This window comes from Cricetulus griseus, chromosome 2 (genome assembly GCF_003668045.3).
Source record: "Cricetulus griseus strain 17A/GY chromosome 2, alternate assembly CriGri-PICRH-1.0, whole genome shotgun sequence".
Taxonomy (NCBI): domain Eukaryota; kingdom Metazoa; phylum Chordata; class Mammalia; order Rodentia; family Cricetidae; genus Cricetulus; species Cricetulus griseus.
In genome coordinates this window covers 266,200,822-266,216,526 of record NC_048595.1, presented here as the reverse complement: position 1 = coordinate 266,216,526, position 15,705 = coordinate 266,200,822, and the positions used below count along the sequence as shown (strand labels likewise).

General features: G+C 44.1%; 2 protein-coding genes across 5 annotated transcripts in view; one reads left to right on the top strand and one right to left on the bottom strand.

The window, feature by feature from the left end:
• Crybg1 (crystallin beta-gamma domain containing 1) overlaps positions 1–10,337 on the top strand; it is a 54,704-nt gene extending 44,367 nt beyond the window's left edge. Inside the window, exons 17-20 of the mRNA XM_035440370.1 lie at positions 1,291–1,414; positions 1,812–1,970; positions 3,804–3,966; positions 8,932–10,337. Coding sequence (XP_035296261.1) covers positions 1,291–1,414; positions 1,812–1,970; positions 3,804–3,966; positions 8,932–9,020 — 535 coding nt within the window. The 3' untranslated portion in view covers positions 9,021–10,337. The remainder of the gene's footprint in view (positions 1–1,290; positions 1,415–1,811; positions 1,971–3,803; positions 3,967–8,931) is intronic.
• Positions 1–15,705, bottom strand: part of Rtn4ip1 (reticulon 4 interacting protein 1) — a 55,360-nt gene that overhangs the window by 2,673 nt on the left and 36,982 nt on the right. For 3 of the 4 annotated variants that reach the window (XM_027402259.2, XM_027402256.2, XM_027402258.2), the window contains exon 9: positions 13,210–13,609. The exons of the other annotated variant lie outside the window; for it this stretch is intronic. In XM_027402259.2, the coding sequence (XP_027258060.1) occupies positions 13,502–13,609 (108 nt within the window). In that variant the 3' untranslated portion in view covers positions 13,210–13,501. Of the gene's footprint in view, positions 1–13,209; positions 13,610–15,705 lie in introns of those variants that run through there. 4 annotated transcript variants of the gene reach the window in all.

The window sequence follows — 15,705 nt, the reverse complement described above, 5'->3', positions numbered from 1 at the left end:
AGCCAATTTTTAAATTTGGAAAAAAAAATTGATTTTAATCTCTGAGTAATTCTGACACTGAATTGGGTATAAATAAATATATATCAGTGCAATACATTTTTATGAAAACATTTTCTTTTTATTGAAACAACAGGTAAGGCATGCTGAGATGTATAGATATTGAAGGGACAGCAGCTGATGCAAGTAGATGGGTTGTCCCATATTTACCAAAAGTAGTTAAGGAATTATTAGGACTATACCTTTTAATGTTTTCCCAGTAAGTTTTAAATAAGTTTTTGTAAGACAGACGAAATGTTAACATTGTAGAGTTTGGGGGTTTGAAGTAGAGAACATCCTTTTCTGAAGCTCAACAGGGCAGGAGAAGGATCCTGGGGTGCTCAGTCTGTAGGGTTCTTAAGTGTGCAGTCCAGGAGGTGTGTGGAAGAAACTTAGCTTAACATTTTTGGGATTTGGGGAGGGTTACTCTATTTTAAATGAACAAACGAAATTTTTTGTTATTGTTATAAAATTTATCTTAAATTTGCATAGAAGTAACAGGTTCCATCATAGCTTCATACATACTTTATTTCTTAGTAACAGGTTCTGTTATGGTGTTGTACATACTTTATTTCACAGGTCCTTCCTTCACTTGTGAAGGATTTATTTTTTATCTAATCATTACACTCACCCATGCCTACTCGAGAACTTTGTAAATGTTAATGATTTCAATAAGGATCCATAACTTGAAGATGCTTTATGAACAGCTTTCAGAAAGGACTGGAGACTTGACTGAGAGCATCACTATTTCATTGCTTCATTGGAGGGAAACAAACTTACCTGTTTCTCTCTCAGAGTGGATTCTGACTGAAATACTTAAGTATCTCTGGTCCTCCAAAAATTATTTATCAAGAAATGGCTTTGAAATCTACACAGGCTTATTTCCCCTTCAATGTGTATTTAAAGTTCAGCTCAGAATTGACAGTGTTCTTAGCTGGGCATGATGGGGTATGCCTTTAATCCCAGCACTTGAGAGGCTGAGGCAGCCAGGTCTCTATTGAGTTCCAGGATAGCCAAGGCTACACAGAAAAACCCTGTCTCAAAAACAGAAAAGAAGAGGAAGGGAAGGAGTGAGGGAGGGAAGGAGGAAGGAAAGAAGGAAGGAAGGAAGAAAGGAAGGAAGGAAGGAAGGAAGATAAATAAACAGCTAAGTAAATGATAAATAAATTTGTGCTATTCTGAAAGCCAATGTGACTGTCAGGGCCAACCATCAAATGGAAGTTGTCACTGTTATACGGCTTGTCCTCTTTTCAGATGGGTTACTTACGAATATGGCAACTACAGAGGCCGACAGTTCCTACTGTCTCCCGCAGAAGTGCCAAATTGGTATGAGTTCAGTGGCTGTCGCCAAATAGGTTCTCTCCGGCCCTTTGCTCAGGTATGTGAAATTTTCCTTCCATGCTGTGAATAGACTCTTCTCAAAAAATATATTTGTGAATATAGTTCAACCTTTATTTTCAATTGGAAGCTTGGCATTGTCTCCTCTTCCCTCTGTATTGGGCATCAGGTTTGTGGCACCATGAGGCATGGATATTCCAGAAATGCCATCAAGCCCAATAGCACACATGCATGTGTCACCTCTGGTTGTTCACTCTGAAAGGTCCTCAGACCTTAGCATTGAGAACAGTGCTAAGACCCTTAGCACGTGACCCTTGGGTGCGATCTCCCTCCTTGACCCATTTGCTTCACTTTGGATTCTTCCAAATGTCACTGTGTCTCAGTTCTTCCTACAGCACAGCTATATATGTGACTGTCAATGGGGTTTTGTCTTCTAGAAACGAATTTATTTCAGACTTCGAAACAAAGCAACAGGACTGTTTATGTCAACCAATGGGAACTTAGAGGATCTGAAGCTTCTTAGGATCCAGGTCATGGAAGACGTTGGTGCTGACGATCAGATCTGGGTCTACCAAGAAGGATGCATCAAATGCAGGGTGAGTGAGCATTTAGAGTTGCGCATGGAAGATGCATCAAATCCAGGGTGAGCATTCTGGGTTGCACAAGATGGATGCATCAAATAGAGGGTGAGCATTCTGGGTTGCACAAGAAGAATGCATCAAGTGTAGAGTGAGTGAGTATTTAGAGTTGCACAAGAAAGATGCATCAAATGTAGGCTGAGCATTCTGGGTTGCACAGACAATTCCCAGAGACCTTTCAGAAATAAATAGGAAATTTTTCCCCATGGAAATATTTCCCAGCTGTGACAGAATCAGAATCAGGATTAGGAAGTTAAAATAGGAAGGGAATCTAGCATGGATCCAGCAAGGGAGTGATGGTGTTCTAGCCATAAAACTAGAATACCCACACAACATCAGAAATCACTCTAGGGCTGATTCTGTTTGGAGAACACGCAGAGTAGGGTGGGGAAACGTGTGTGCTGTATAGTACAGTTCATTTCCTAATGGTCACATGCTGTAAATGGAAAATGTCTGTTGTGCTTTCATCACTCCTGCCACAGCAGACAGTTAAAAGCAATGGCCAGATCCCATGAGACAAGCTCATGAACTGTTGTGGGCATCTTCTTAACTCTTTGATTTTATGGGCTTGCCTGTTTGCTCTTGATATTTTAAAAACTTAGTGCCTGTGAGTCAGCAGAGACATGCCCATTTATTAGGTCTGTTGTGCCTGAGGGAGAATCTGCTTTTGTTAGAGAGGTACTGCTTAGCCACACAGAAGAAAACAGCATTGAGAAGCAGGGGTGAGTGAAGGACTGGAGCTCAAACAAAGGCAACTTCTGCCCTTGGATCATCTTGATGCAAGAAAGTGGTATCATCAGCAATTCTAACATTTTCTCAACATTATTTATTACCTCATCCCAGTAGGCCAAGAAGGAAAAAGTGAAATATTACAGATGATCATAGTGCTTTCAACGGCATGTGTGTGTGTTCAGCACACTCGTGCATGCTGTACTCAAGGCCTCTCACATGCTAGCCAAGTCCCCCAACTCCCTCAGCCATGTCCCCTACCCAGAACAGCCCACTTTTAATAAGCTTTCACTGTCTGTTATTTCATGAAGGATATTTAAAATCCTTGCATTAAAGTAACTTCTTCTTCTGAGTTTGCGTTTTCCTACTTTTTATACCTGGATAGCATGCCAATTTAGAAAAATTTAGATGTTTCTCATGAATGAAAGACAAGGAGCCAGTGCTTGTAACTATGGGTTGCAGCGGGACAGGGGATGGTGGTGGTGAGGGAGGGGTGCATTCTGTGACTCCTCTGATGCAGCTACAGGGAGGAGTGAGCATGAGCTGGAAACTCGTGTGAGCTGCAGACGCAGTCTCAGCTTGCTCACTGTTGACTGGTGGGCAATATGTTGTACCAAGTCTTCTCTTTTTTCTTTTTAATTATATGGATATTTTGCCTGCATTTATGTCTGTACACCACCTGCATGCCTGGTGCCCATGGAGTCCAGAAGAGGGCGTCAGATCCCCTGAGATTAGAGTTGCAGACCGTTGTTAGCCTGTGGGTTCTGGGAATTGAATACTAGCCCTTCCAAAGAGCAACTGGTGTGAACTGCTTAGTCTCTGTGAGGCTTTTCTTAATAGTAATGGAGAGCCCTACAAAGGGCAGTCTTATAGTGCCTGAGAGTTGAGAACTCCTCATCACCCATGTCATCTGAAAAAAAAAAGGCCTATTGTTTGGCTGCAGTTACCGGAGCTGAGAGCTGCCATGGCTCACATGGAGGGAAGCCAGGGACTACAATAGTCTCAGACATCAGTTTGTGAGACTGAGGTGTATCCTGACACAGCCTGTTCTTTCCTAAGCAGATAGCAGAAGATTGCTGCCTGACGATCGTGGGTAGCCTCGTAACGTCTGGCTCTAAACTAGGACTAGCCCTTGATCAAAATGTCGACAGTCAGTTCTGGTGCATGAAGTCTGATGGCAGGATCTACAGCAAGTTGAAGCCAAATTTAGTCTTGGATGTGAAAGGTAAGCACCATTTGTTTCCCTGTGGTGATACTCCCTTCTTTAGCTAAGGAAGAGCCTGTCATAACATGCTGGGTGTGCTGCTTATACCCTGCTGGTGCCAGGGCTGGCCTTTTGTTGTTGTCTAATGTAGGCTGAGCATGTGCTCGCTGAGCTGTATCCCCAGCCCTGTTTTTATAGCAGTGCTAGGCTGTGACTTTATTCCATCAGTGTAGTTGATGGTTCTCATGTACATAAATCTAGATTTTTCACTGAAAAAACCAACACTAATTCTAGAAGGAATTACAGTGTATTAGGGTTCTCCAGACTAACAGAACTTATAGAATGAATCTATATGTACAAAAAGGGTATTTATTAGAATGACTTAAAGGCTGTAGTCAGCTAATCCAAGAATTATGAATGGAAGGTCCATGAATCCAGTAGGTATTTAGTCCAGGAGGTGGACGTCTTAGCTGGTCTTCAGTGCACACTGGATTCCTGAAGAAGTGGGCTCTAATGACAGTGAAAGAATGGACTTCTCCTAGCCCAGGCAATAACAAGCAGGCAACGAGGGAGGCTTCCTTCCTCTATGTCCTTATATAGCAGTGGTTCTCAGCCTTCCTAATGCTGTGACCCTTTAATACAGTTCCTCATGTTGTGGTGACCCCAACCATAAAATTACTTTGTTCCTACTTCCTAACTATAATTTTGCTACTTTTATGAATCATGATATAAAAAATCTTGTTTCCGATGGTCTTAGGTGAACCCTGTGGAAGGGATATTCGACTTCCAAAGGGGTTGAGATCCACAGGTTGAGAACTGCTGTTATTTAGGCTTCCAGCAGAAGGTGTGGCCCAGGTTATAATTGGGTCTTCCCACCTCTGGATTAAAGGCGTGACTTCCCACCTCAAAGATTCGGATTAGAAGTGGATCTTCCCACTTTAAATGATTTAATTGAGCAAAAATCCCTCAGGTGTGCCCAGCCACTTTGGGGCTTTAGTTAATTCCAGATGTAGCCAAGTTGACAACCAAAATAACCATGGCATACAGCCTGGAGGATTTCAATTCAGTTCATGAAATTTCAGTGACGCTAATCTAAAGTGAACTAATGTTGCTTGGGAAGAAAGCATTGGGTCTGTGGAGGTAGGAGTGTGTTAGAACACAGACTACTAGTATCATCTGTAGAGTTATCGATCAGGAGGTCTGGAGGTGCGGCCCCAAGTGTGCTTTTCTAACAAGCTCCTAGGTATTGCTGATGGTAATGGTTTGAGAATCACAGTACCATTGATGGTGACTTTAAAACACAGTCAGCAAAACCAACCTAAAATGTATGGGAACTCAGCAAGTGGCCACTGTTACCCTTTGTGAGTATATGAAGGCAAGCTTAATTGCAGCACTGGGATGATTTACAATTTATTTGTTCATTATAGTTGCTTTATTATTATTTTTGAGACAGGAGGTTACTCTGTAGCACCAGGCTGTACTTTATCTCTGGGCAGCCCACTTGCCTAAGCTTCCTAAGCTCTGGAATTGCAGGTGTGTACTCTGCCATACCCAGGTGCCTTCAGTTTCCCCATCAGGAAAGGTTGTAGCAGTGAACTGGTGATCGTGTGGCTACACTATACTACCCATGCTTCTAAATCACTGTGAGAACTTGGTCCAGTTTTCACTTTATTCAGTGGTCTGGGCCAAAGCTGTCATTGAAGATGAATAAGTTGGGGCAAAGAAACAGTGATAGCTTGGTTCTTAAGGCACTTTTGGATAACAGAAAACAAGGCATGGAGAACACCAGAGGTGCTGGTAACTGCACAGGGAGTAGAAGTGCTTTTGCAGTCCTGGTAGGTAGGTAGGGTGGTAGGGTGGTTAGCCCACTCACCACTCAGAATAGACACAAAGAACCCAAGGAACTGGGCTGTGCTCAGAGAGACAAACACACTAGACTGAAGGAAGGCAGAGAACATCCAAAACTAAGTAATGTGACTGCCAACTGTGGGAACCAAACACTGCACATGAAACGCAGTGTATGAGAACTCAGGTGTGAGAAATGAACAGCTAGGATGGCATGCCTCCCACACTGCATCTGTAGACAGACAAGAGGCCTATCTCACAGATGGCTCCAAGTTTGAACCATTTGAGAACCACCGACCCAGGCTAACCTTTATTTAGGGCTATTCGTGCTGCCTGCACAAGATAACTTTGAAAACCACTATCGAGCCTGGGATTGTAGCTCGGTGATAGAATGCTTGGTTCAATCCCTAATGGCACCTCCCCTAAATAAGATCCTCAGAAAAATGTGACTAAATTGGAAAGATGGGGTATTTGAGTTCGATGTTATGGGGGAAATCACAATATTTGGCTCCCCAACACAGCTGAGCAATGGTGTTTCTTATCGATGGATTAGCTTCTAAGGTCATTGTAGTCCTTATGGCATTTTAAGTCTTTTAGCAGACTTCACTGTGTGCCAGGCTGTGTGTTAGACATTGGGTACCATAGGGAAGAAAATGTCTGGCTCTACTCTCTAAGGGACTCTCCTTATGGTTTTACCCATGTTCCCTGGGCATCAGTCCCAACCTCTGGAGTAAGGGTGCTGGCCCGTGCTTATGCGGTCTCTGTGTTTACTACAGCAATGCAGTACTTTCTTGTTCTCCTGAGCTTAGGTTTCTCGGAATGTGGGAGCATGGTGCCACCTTCTGGACAGGAGAGCAGGCTGCACGGCCAGCACCCGGGCAAGAGAAACGCAGACACAGCTCTCCAGGAGCCTGTGGTTGTCATTTGTTACCTACTAAAACTGCAGGGGACTCTTGCCTTGCATCTGGGGAGCAAGTTGTTTTAGTGAACACTGAAGAATGATTCCAGACTGGGATCCTATGACAACAGTGGAAACTGACTCACACTCACCTTAAAGACATCAAAAGCTGGTAGCATTGTACACTAAACACTAAACAAATCAAACTAGCATATAAAACACAGAAACTAAACATGAATCAAAACAAAAAGGATAACCCAAGGCAATATCTTTTCTTGTCCCCTTTTGCTGGCCTTAAATCTGTAATCCTTCTGCTTGGCCAAGTGTGTTTGGGGTTACAAGCCATGCTAGATAGCATCTTTGTAGTACAAGCTGCCATTTAAGGGAACACTGGTGATTTATTTTAATTAGGATGTAAAATTTCTTTCAAATTACACCTCCCCAGTCCTGTATGCCAAGAACTCAAATATTCTTGTGACAATAGCACCCTTCTCAGACAGATGGGCAGGTGTGGGTGTTAGCTGCCATACACAAGTGACATAAGTATGTCGGCTCTACCAGTAGGGGCTGCCTGGATAACATCACTTGCACACCTGAGACCTGGCCTTCAAGAAAGCCATTTTCCTACCTGTCTCTAAACACATGGCAAAATGAAGGGTTTTTGTGTTTTGGTTTTATAGCCATTTAACTATTTGCCTGGCTTCTACATCATTCACATAGAAATACATGCTTTCTGAAGGAAAATAAAACCCTAGCACCTTTAAAATTTCTTCTCAAAGATGAAAGAATTAATCAGATTATTTCTCAGGACCTTTGTAGGTTTTGTGATTCTAGCGGCACTGGGGTGAACAGAGAGAGTGTGTTAGGTCACCAGAATCCTGAAGAATGAAAAAGACACTGTGTCCTTAATACTCTCTGAACTCTTAGAATTTGTTGTTTTTTAAAAAGTCTTTTTTTTTTTTAGATTTACTAATGTGCATGAGTGTTTTATTTATATGTATGCCTGTGTACCTTGTGAGTGTCTAGTGTCCTCCGAGTTCAGAAGAGGGCACTGGATTCCATGAAACTGCAGTTGAGGATGGTTTTTGAGTCATGATGGTGTTGGGAACTGAACCCAGGTCCTCAGCAAGAACACAAAGTACTCATAATTACTGAGCTATCTCTCCAGCCAACAACTGTGCTGTCTTGATGGAGAGTGCAGGATTTTCTGGGGGCTAACTGGGAGGCTTGACAGGCTTCCCTTTCCCTGCACTCTGCACTATACCTAGCTCCAGACCACTATAGGTACTGAGTGACAATAAGATGAGTTCCTTCCCCAGCTACTCTTTCAGACCCTTTTGATGTTCTGTTTTAAAGGAGAGAAGAATGTTGTCTTTGGTCTGAGGATGACACACGATTTCAGTACCAGCTGCGCCTGCATCCAAATGCAGATTTTCATTTCCACATGGTCCTTGGTGGAGAGGCTTCTGCTAAAGCAGATAAGGCACCAGAGAGGGTGTTTATCCCACACTGGGGAAACCCGCTAGCCCCTTCCACTTTAATGATACTTCTACTGAAATAGGGCACAGGCTGCTTCTAACACTAACACACCTCATGCTTTCATTAAGCAACCTTGGAAAGGGTCCTCCAGACATACTGGTGAGAGAGAAGAAAGAGGTTATTACAAGGGTACTTGGCATTACTTCATACACCCAAGTTCCCAGTAGTGGGGGTCCTTCTGTGTCCTATGCATGCTTCTAGGAGTCATTTAAACCTTTAACCTAGTTACAGCTATTTTTTGTCATACATGCAGAACTCATTGTCTTTGCCTCTGACTGCACCACCCTGGAACCTTTCTTTTCACTGTCACCAGATGTACCTGCCTGCTTACCAGTATAGCACATCCATGATCTCCCCAATTCCATCTTATGGCATCTTTGCTTTTTCCTTCCTCTAGACTTTTCCCTGATGCCCCCATTTCAGATGTGGTAATAGTAGCTAGGGAGGCCTATGAGTGCTGGGTAGAAAAGGGAGAGCCAGAAGGCAAGACGGGCTGTGTGAAATTGCTGGGCCCCGGATGGAGTGTAGCCATATACCTCAGCAAGTTGGCCTCATCCCCCCTCCCCCCCCCCCCCCGCCCCAGTACCATGGCTTCTCCCCCTATGACATTTTTATTCCAGGTTCTCTCTTGCTCTTCCCGTGTTTTGACATGCACTTTGTCCCTTTGCCCCTGGCACAGTTCTTACTTTTTTTCTTTCATTCAGGAGGAGCACAGTATGATCAAAATCACATCATTCTCAACACAGTGAACACAGAGAAGCTAACCCAAGTGTGGGAAGCCATGGTCCTCTGAACCCTGACCAAGAATTGCAGGAGTGTTTCCAGGGGATTTTCTGACCACCTGACTGGAGAAAAATAAAACTACAGAGCTGATGGAGGAGCCAAGTGGAAAGTGGACTGAAGGCCATAACAGTGAAATGATCTTTACAAAGATGTTTGAGTTTGGAGCCACTAGTCTGTTCTTCTTGTTTCTTACCTTGTATTTTCTCAGTAACTTCTTAAACAGGCTGCCCTGGTAGCAGCTCTTGGATGTAGATGTTTTAAAGATGAAGACCACATCGTAACTTATTTCCAGTGACAAGAGGAGACAAGACCTCTGAGTGTGGACATATAGATTCCCGTAGAGGAAAGGATAAAAGCCCAAGTTTGTTCATCAAAAGACTTTTAGCATTAGAGGATGCTTTGCCAGACTTCTGATCCACTGCCTTAACGTTTTTCCAGGACCATCTACTGCTGGATGGCAGAGTGGGAAAGTCCTATACACTCAGATATGTTCCAAGGAGTTTAGCAAATATAAACAAAACACTATTTTCAGTTGATGTTCAAAATGATGTTCAAAATTTGCAAATTTTCATGTTGGTGTCTGCTTACAAGCAGAACTTGGGTTATTTTAATTCTCCTGTGGGCTGCCCTCGAGTGTCACAGTTTAATGCCCTCCTTACAGCTGCTATTGGGACAGTATTATGGCCTAATTTATTAACCCTTACTTTGTCACCTGCCTATAATATGGAAGCCGTATCTATACAGACCTCTCAGCCTGGTCTCTCCAGGGCCTCCAGCAGGAGGACTGCTTCAGATCTGCCTACATCAGGAGCCTCCATTATGGTAGCAGATATGCAAAGCTCCAGGAGAGGGTTAACAGTCACTTCTAGTGAGTGTGAAGGAGATCCCAGGGGCTCTGTGCAGTGTTTGTGCAGAGACCCAGAGCTCCACAGGAAGTTTGGGAACAACAGCTATGATACACTGCTCCAGACTCTGCTGCTCAAACAGCACATTGTCCTTTTGAGCAAAACTGCCTGACATTTCCTTGGACACATCTTCCCCATTTTGTCCTCACTGCAATATTGGTGCTCTTGTCAGAGGCTCAACAAGGCCACTTCTGTTTCACCTGCTCAAACCTGTTTCCTCTCTGGATCCAACGGCAGGCAAGTGTGCTCATCCGAATAGTTTATCTGCAGCTTAAACAACGTATGCACAAACAGCAGCAGCCAGCACGTCTGTCTTCTCGTATGTACATCTCTGATTGTAGGCTTTGTGTATGTCACTATAGTACAGTGGGGTAACCTGTCTGGTTTTATCTCTTGAATAAACTTATTCCTCATTAACCACGTGATGAGATCCTGGAATCAATTTAGCAGTCCTCTGAGACAGTCGAGTTTCAGAGGGCAGGCTGGGGCACAGCAGGCTAACTGCAGGCCCTTTTTAACCACTTTTTGAGTATTTTTAAGGTGCTCACCTGTGCACTCAGGGACTTAATCCACTGCTACCTGGTAGCTCTCAGGAACTAGAGCTGAGAACTTCTAGATAGATAAAAGTCGTGACATTGGCATTTACAAATTATATCTATTGAAATAGTTCTCTGTGTAGCTCTATCCTGTAACTCACCATGTAGAGACTAGGCTGGCCTCAAACTCATAGAGATCTGCCTGCCTCTGCCTCCCAAGTGCTGAGATTAAAAGGCGTGTACCATGGAGAGATGGCTCAGCAGTTAAGAATGTTTGATACTTTTGCAGAGGACCCAGGTTCCGTTTCCAGCACCCACATAGCTGTGCATACTGTCTGTAACTCCAGATATAAGGCCCATCTGGCCTCTGCAGGCACTGCATGCATATAATACACTTACATACATGCAAGCAAAACACTTATACATGTAAAATAAGTACTGTGCTGAGGAAATTCTAGAGTGACTTTAGAGGAAACCCCCCATCCAACCAACATAACACTAAACAGGTATCTAACAGGAATACATGGAGTGGAGAGTTTCTCCAAACAGATCTATGTACGTGAAAGGCTAGAAGCAAGTATCTAAGATGCAGTAATGAAGATGAGTATTAAAACAGCAACAAATATCTTGAACAAGAGTCAAGATTGACAGGCATATGAGGTCAGAAAAGACTAGACAGTAGCAATGTCCATGGAAAAGCTGTCAGAGAGGCGTTAACTCAGTTGCTGAAAGAAACCCAGCCTATGTGCAATATGTTAGCCAGGTGTGGTAGCATATACTCATAATCCCAGCACTTTAGGGTTGGAGGCTGGAGGGTTAGGAGTTCAAGGCCAGCTTGTGCTACATGAGATCCTGGTCTCAAAATGAAACTTTTCAGTATTAAAAGGCATTTTTATAGATATACACCTAAGCAATTCCACATTGAAGGATGTGCGAAGGACAGGGAGTGACCAATAGAAACACAAGGGAGCCCAGCTTTCCATTACAGTGACAAAACATCTAGGATAATGTCTAAGGAGGAAGGGTTTGCTTGGTTCACAGTGGACGGTTTCATCTGACATTAGTTCAGCTGCTTCTGAGACCACAGGGAGGCAGCACAGAATGGTGGGCATCTGTGTTAAAACACCGACGAGAAACAACGTGGGGAGGAAAAGCTTTATCTCACCTTGCAGATTACAGTCTGGCATGGAGGAAAGTCAAGGCAGGAAGCTGGAGGTGGAACTGAAGCAGGCCTGTGGAAGGGTGCTCCTCCTTGCTTGCTCAGTTTGCTTTCTTATACACCCCAGGACCACTTGCCCAGGAACAAGCCATCCACAACGGATGGTCACTTTCACTGGCTTGTCTACAGGTGATCAGGACACAGAAGCAGGAAAGAACTGGGCCCCGATGTCTCCTCCAACAGTGTCTCCCCACTTCCTCCCACAAGGTCCTAACTCCTACAGGTTCCATCACCTCCCAGTATTGCCCAGTGTGTGTTGCACACATGGGTCTTTGGGAAATGTTTCCAACCCAACCTATAGCAGCCAGTTAGGAAAATAATCACTGATGAATTTCAGAAAGAAATGAAGCTCACGCTGACATCCATCTATACACCACACATTTTAGAATCTCACAGACATTAAGATGATGGGGTTTGATGTTGCAAGAAGGCCACAGGAATTTGCAAAGCTGGGTGAAAGAGTAGCTTAAGAAAACAAAAATACCACATAGAGGCTGGAGAGATGGTTCAGTGATTAAGAGCACTGGCTGTTCTGCCAGAGGACTTGGGTTCGATTGCCAGCACCTCCATGGCAACTAACAACTACCTGTTAATTCCAGTTCCAGAGTATTACACGCCCATTCTGGCATCCTCAGGTACAAGGCATACCATGTGGTAAACATACTTGCAGCCAAAATACCCATACACATGACATAAAATAAAAATAAATTAAAACAAACTATGTACTTTCACTGACTGCAGGCAAGTGTAGGAGCTGACAGTTTTGTATCAAGCATTGGCAAATGATTAGCAAAAAAGGCTGTTTTAATGACACCTGCATAGAAATTCCATGAAGAAATTATTCCGTATGTTAACTTAAGTAATTTTAAAGTTTTTTTTTTTTAGAGATAATGATTCTTTGTGTAGTTCTGGCTGTCCTGGAAGTTGTTCTGTAGACCAGACTGGTCTTGAACTGACAGAGATCCAAGGGCCTCTGCCTCCTAAGTCCCACTGCCTGGATATTTAAAGTATTTTTTAAAAAATACAGATTTTTAAAGTGTTTTTTATTGAGCCAGTAAGATGATGCCATAGGGAAAGGCACCTGCCACCAAGCCTAAGGCCTTGAGTTCTATACCCAGAACTTACATGGTAGAAAGAACCAAGAACTGAACGGTTCCCTGTGATCTCCAAAGCACACATTCTGTGGGACAATGATCTTGTACGCTGGAAAGATTTGTCACGAATATTGGTTTAATAAAATACTGACTGGTCAGTAGCCAGGCAGGAAGTATAGATGGGGTGACCAGACTAGGAGAACTCTGGGAGGAGGAAAGGCAGGGGAAGCAAGATGACAATTCCATACTGAGAAAAGAAACCAAGCCACGTGGCTAAATACAGAAAAGAATTATGGGTTAATTTAAGATGTAAGAGTTTGCTAGTAATAAGCCTGAGCAACAAGCCAAACAGTTTATAATTAATATAAGCCTCGGAGTGTTTAATTTGGGACTAAAGGGCTGTGGGACCGGATGGGACAGAAACTTCCATCCACATGCACCCTGGTACACATACACAACATTAAAAAATTATTTATTTTCTGTATCATTGTGGAGGTATGTTCTGTGCAGTCAGCTCTCCCCCGCCCACCTCTTTATGTGGGTTCCAGGGATGGAACTCAGGTAGCCATGCTTGCACTTCCAGCATCTTTATCTGCTGAGCCGTCTCACCAGTCCACATCTAGGTTTATAAACACATCATGAAATTTTGAATCTAACTTGGAAAAATATCTAGAGGGCTAGATGTCTGGATCACAGGCACTCAGCAAGAGGAAAGCAGCTGGCACGCACATATTCATTTAAATGACTTTAACCACAGTCTTCCCTCGGGCGTGGCCTCTTTCCACCTTCAGGAAGGCTTCTGGGACTTCAGAAAAGGGAAAGGTTTGTTCAATAACTGGCCGAATCTACAAAACACAAGAAGAGACCAACAGGTCAATAAGAAAACCTATACTTTCCGAGGCAGATAGCATCTGTAGATATCCCTCAAGGCCTGTCCCAGGGGGCTCTCTGCCATGTGCTTAGGTCAGAGGCTCCAGCTGCCCCTACCCTTCCTCATTCCATCTTACCCCTCTAATTTTGCCCTCAAGTTCCTCTTTACTCCATCTTACCCCCATTCCCAGTAAAAATGTCACTCCTACTCAGTCCTGCAAGAGCTCCCAAACTTGACATTCCAAGACACACTACATCGTAGCTTCAACTCTCATGCTGCTTGTCATTTTTTGAGAATTCTATTTTATGTGTATGTGTTTCTGTGTGTCTGGTGTAGGTGTGATATGATATATATGGTTGTGTATGTGTGTGAGTGTGATAGACATGGTTATATGTGTCTGGTGTGGAATGCAGTACGGTGTGTGTGGCTGTGTGTGTAAGTGAGTAGTGTGAATGTAGACACACATGTGCTGTCTGGTGCATGTAGAAATCAGAGGACAAGTTTTGGGAGTCCGTTCTTTCCTTCTGTCCCTTCTACCCTGGTTCTGGCCATCAAAGTTGGCTTTGGATTTGCCTGGCAAGTGCTATGTACTGAGCCATCCCACTGGCCCTACCTGTCATTTTCTAGCATCACATGCTGTCATCTCTGTTAGCCTTACATCTGCATCCCTGCATCCCTGGCCTCCCAACCTTTCTGTCCCCACATGCAGTGTGCTCTGAGCTGCTCAAGGAACCATGAGCTCTCCTCACAGCTGCCCTTACCACAGGAAGCAGCACAGAGTGGCAAAGTAGCAAGGCCCTTGCTGCACACAGAAGCGCGCACACACACAGTTTACTTGTTTTCTAGTCTGAAACACCAGCATGTATATATATAATCAGAGCAGAAATTATCTGTGTATAGGCCATCTTTATATAATACCAACATGAATGGGTCCTTAACTAAAGCACTAAGATGAAAAGCCCAAAGTAGGAAGCAGGAGTCCTGTGTGAGCTCTCTGGGCCTTGAAGTTCCGCAGAAAAGCACCACAATGCTTACAACATACAGGATGAGGAACCTCCAGCTCAGGCAGCTCACTGGTGTGTGGGTATTGCTGGCTCCTTTACAGCGCAGCTCAGCAGTACTGACAGAAAGCTCCTGAAAGCAGGCAACACCCTCTCTCCATGCACAAGTCCACCTGAACTCTTCCTTTCAAATGTCTAAGTGGAAACAGCCGGTGTGCAGTGGACACCACTGGATTGCTTCTCACAGACCCACTGACAAGTGCCAGCTGCCACAAGGGACATGCTGACTCACAGCCCGAGTGACCCTTTTCCTTTGACAAGAGGAAGGCATGTTTTCTGACATTCAGATGCCTCTGATGCCATTTCCTCTGATGTGACTTTCCACACTGCTCAGGCACCACATGCTCCCCCTCCTCAGAGGTGAAGATTCTCCGGCATCCACAAATCACAGCAAGCTCAGACACCCAGGAAGAGCAGGAAGTGCTCTCACTGTAGGAAGACTCCCCATGTTAAATACCTTCAGGATACAGGTCACTCCCATCTTATAAAACTTTGGGGCACTGGGATGAGTTAATGTGCCTGAGTGTCACATCATTGCTGAAAGGCATGGCAGGACTCAATTGATGTCACTGTCACTGATCTCACCACTGCACAGAGCCATCATTATCTTCTGCTACTTTTCATCCCCACCCAGGGAGGAAGGGAACGTGATCACAATGAGTTATCACAACCTGAACCTTGGCCTGCCTTCCATGCGTCAGCTGAGGATCTGGTGTCTAAACCCTGCATCCAGCCCCAGGGATGTGGTACATTGTCTATGGAGGGTGTCACTGATTGACAGTCCCAGCACACTGAGTAGAACCTCAGACCCTTCCACACACTGCAGGGACACTTTAAGAGCTGACCTGAGCTGCCTTCATCTGGTAAGAGAAAGAAGGCACTTGGGCTGCTTCAAGTTCATGAAACCCAGATCCATCACTCTGCTCAGAGCTCCAGGACACTGTTTACTGAATGCCATCTAACTGGTAAATGAAAGACTGTTTACTGAATGCCATCTAACTGGTAAATG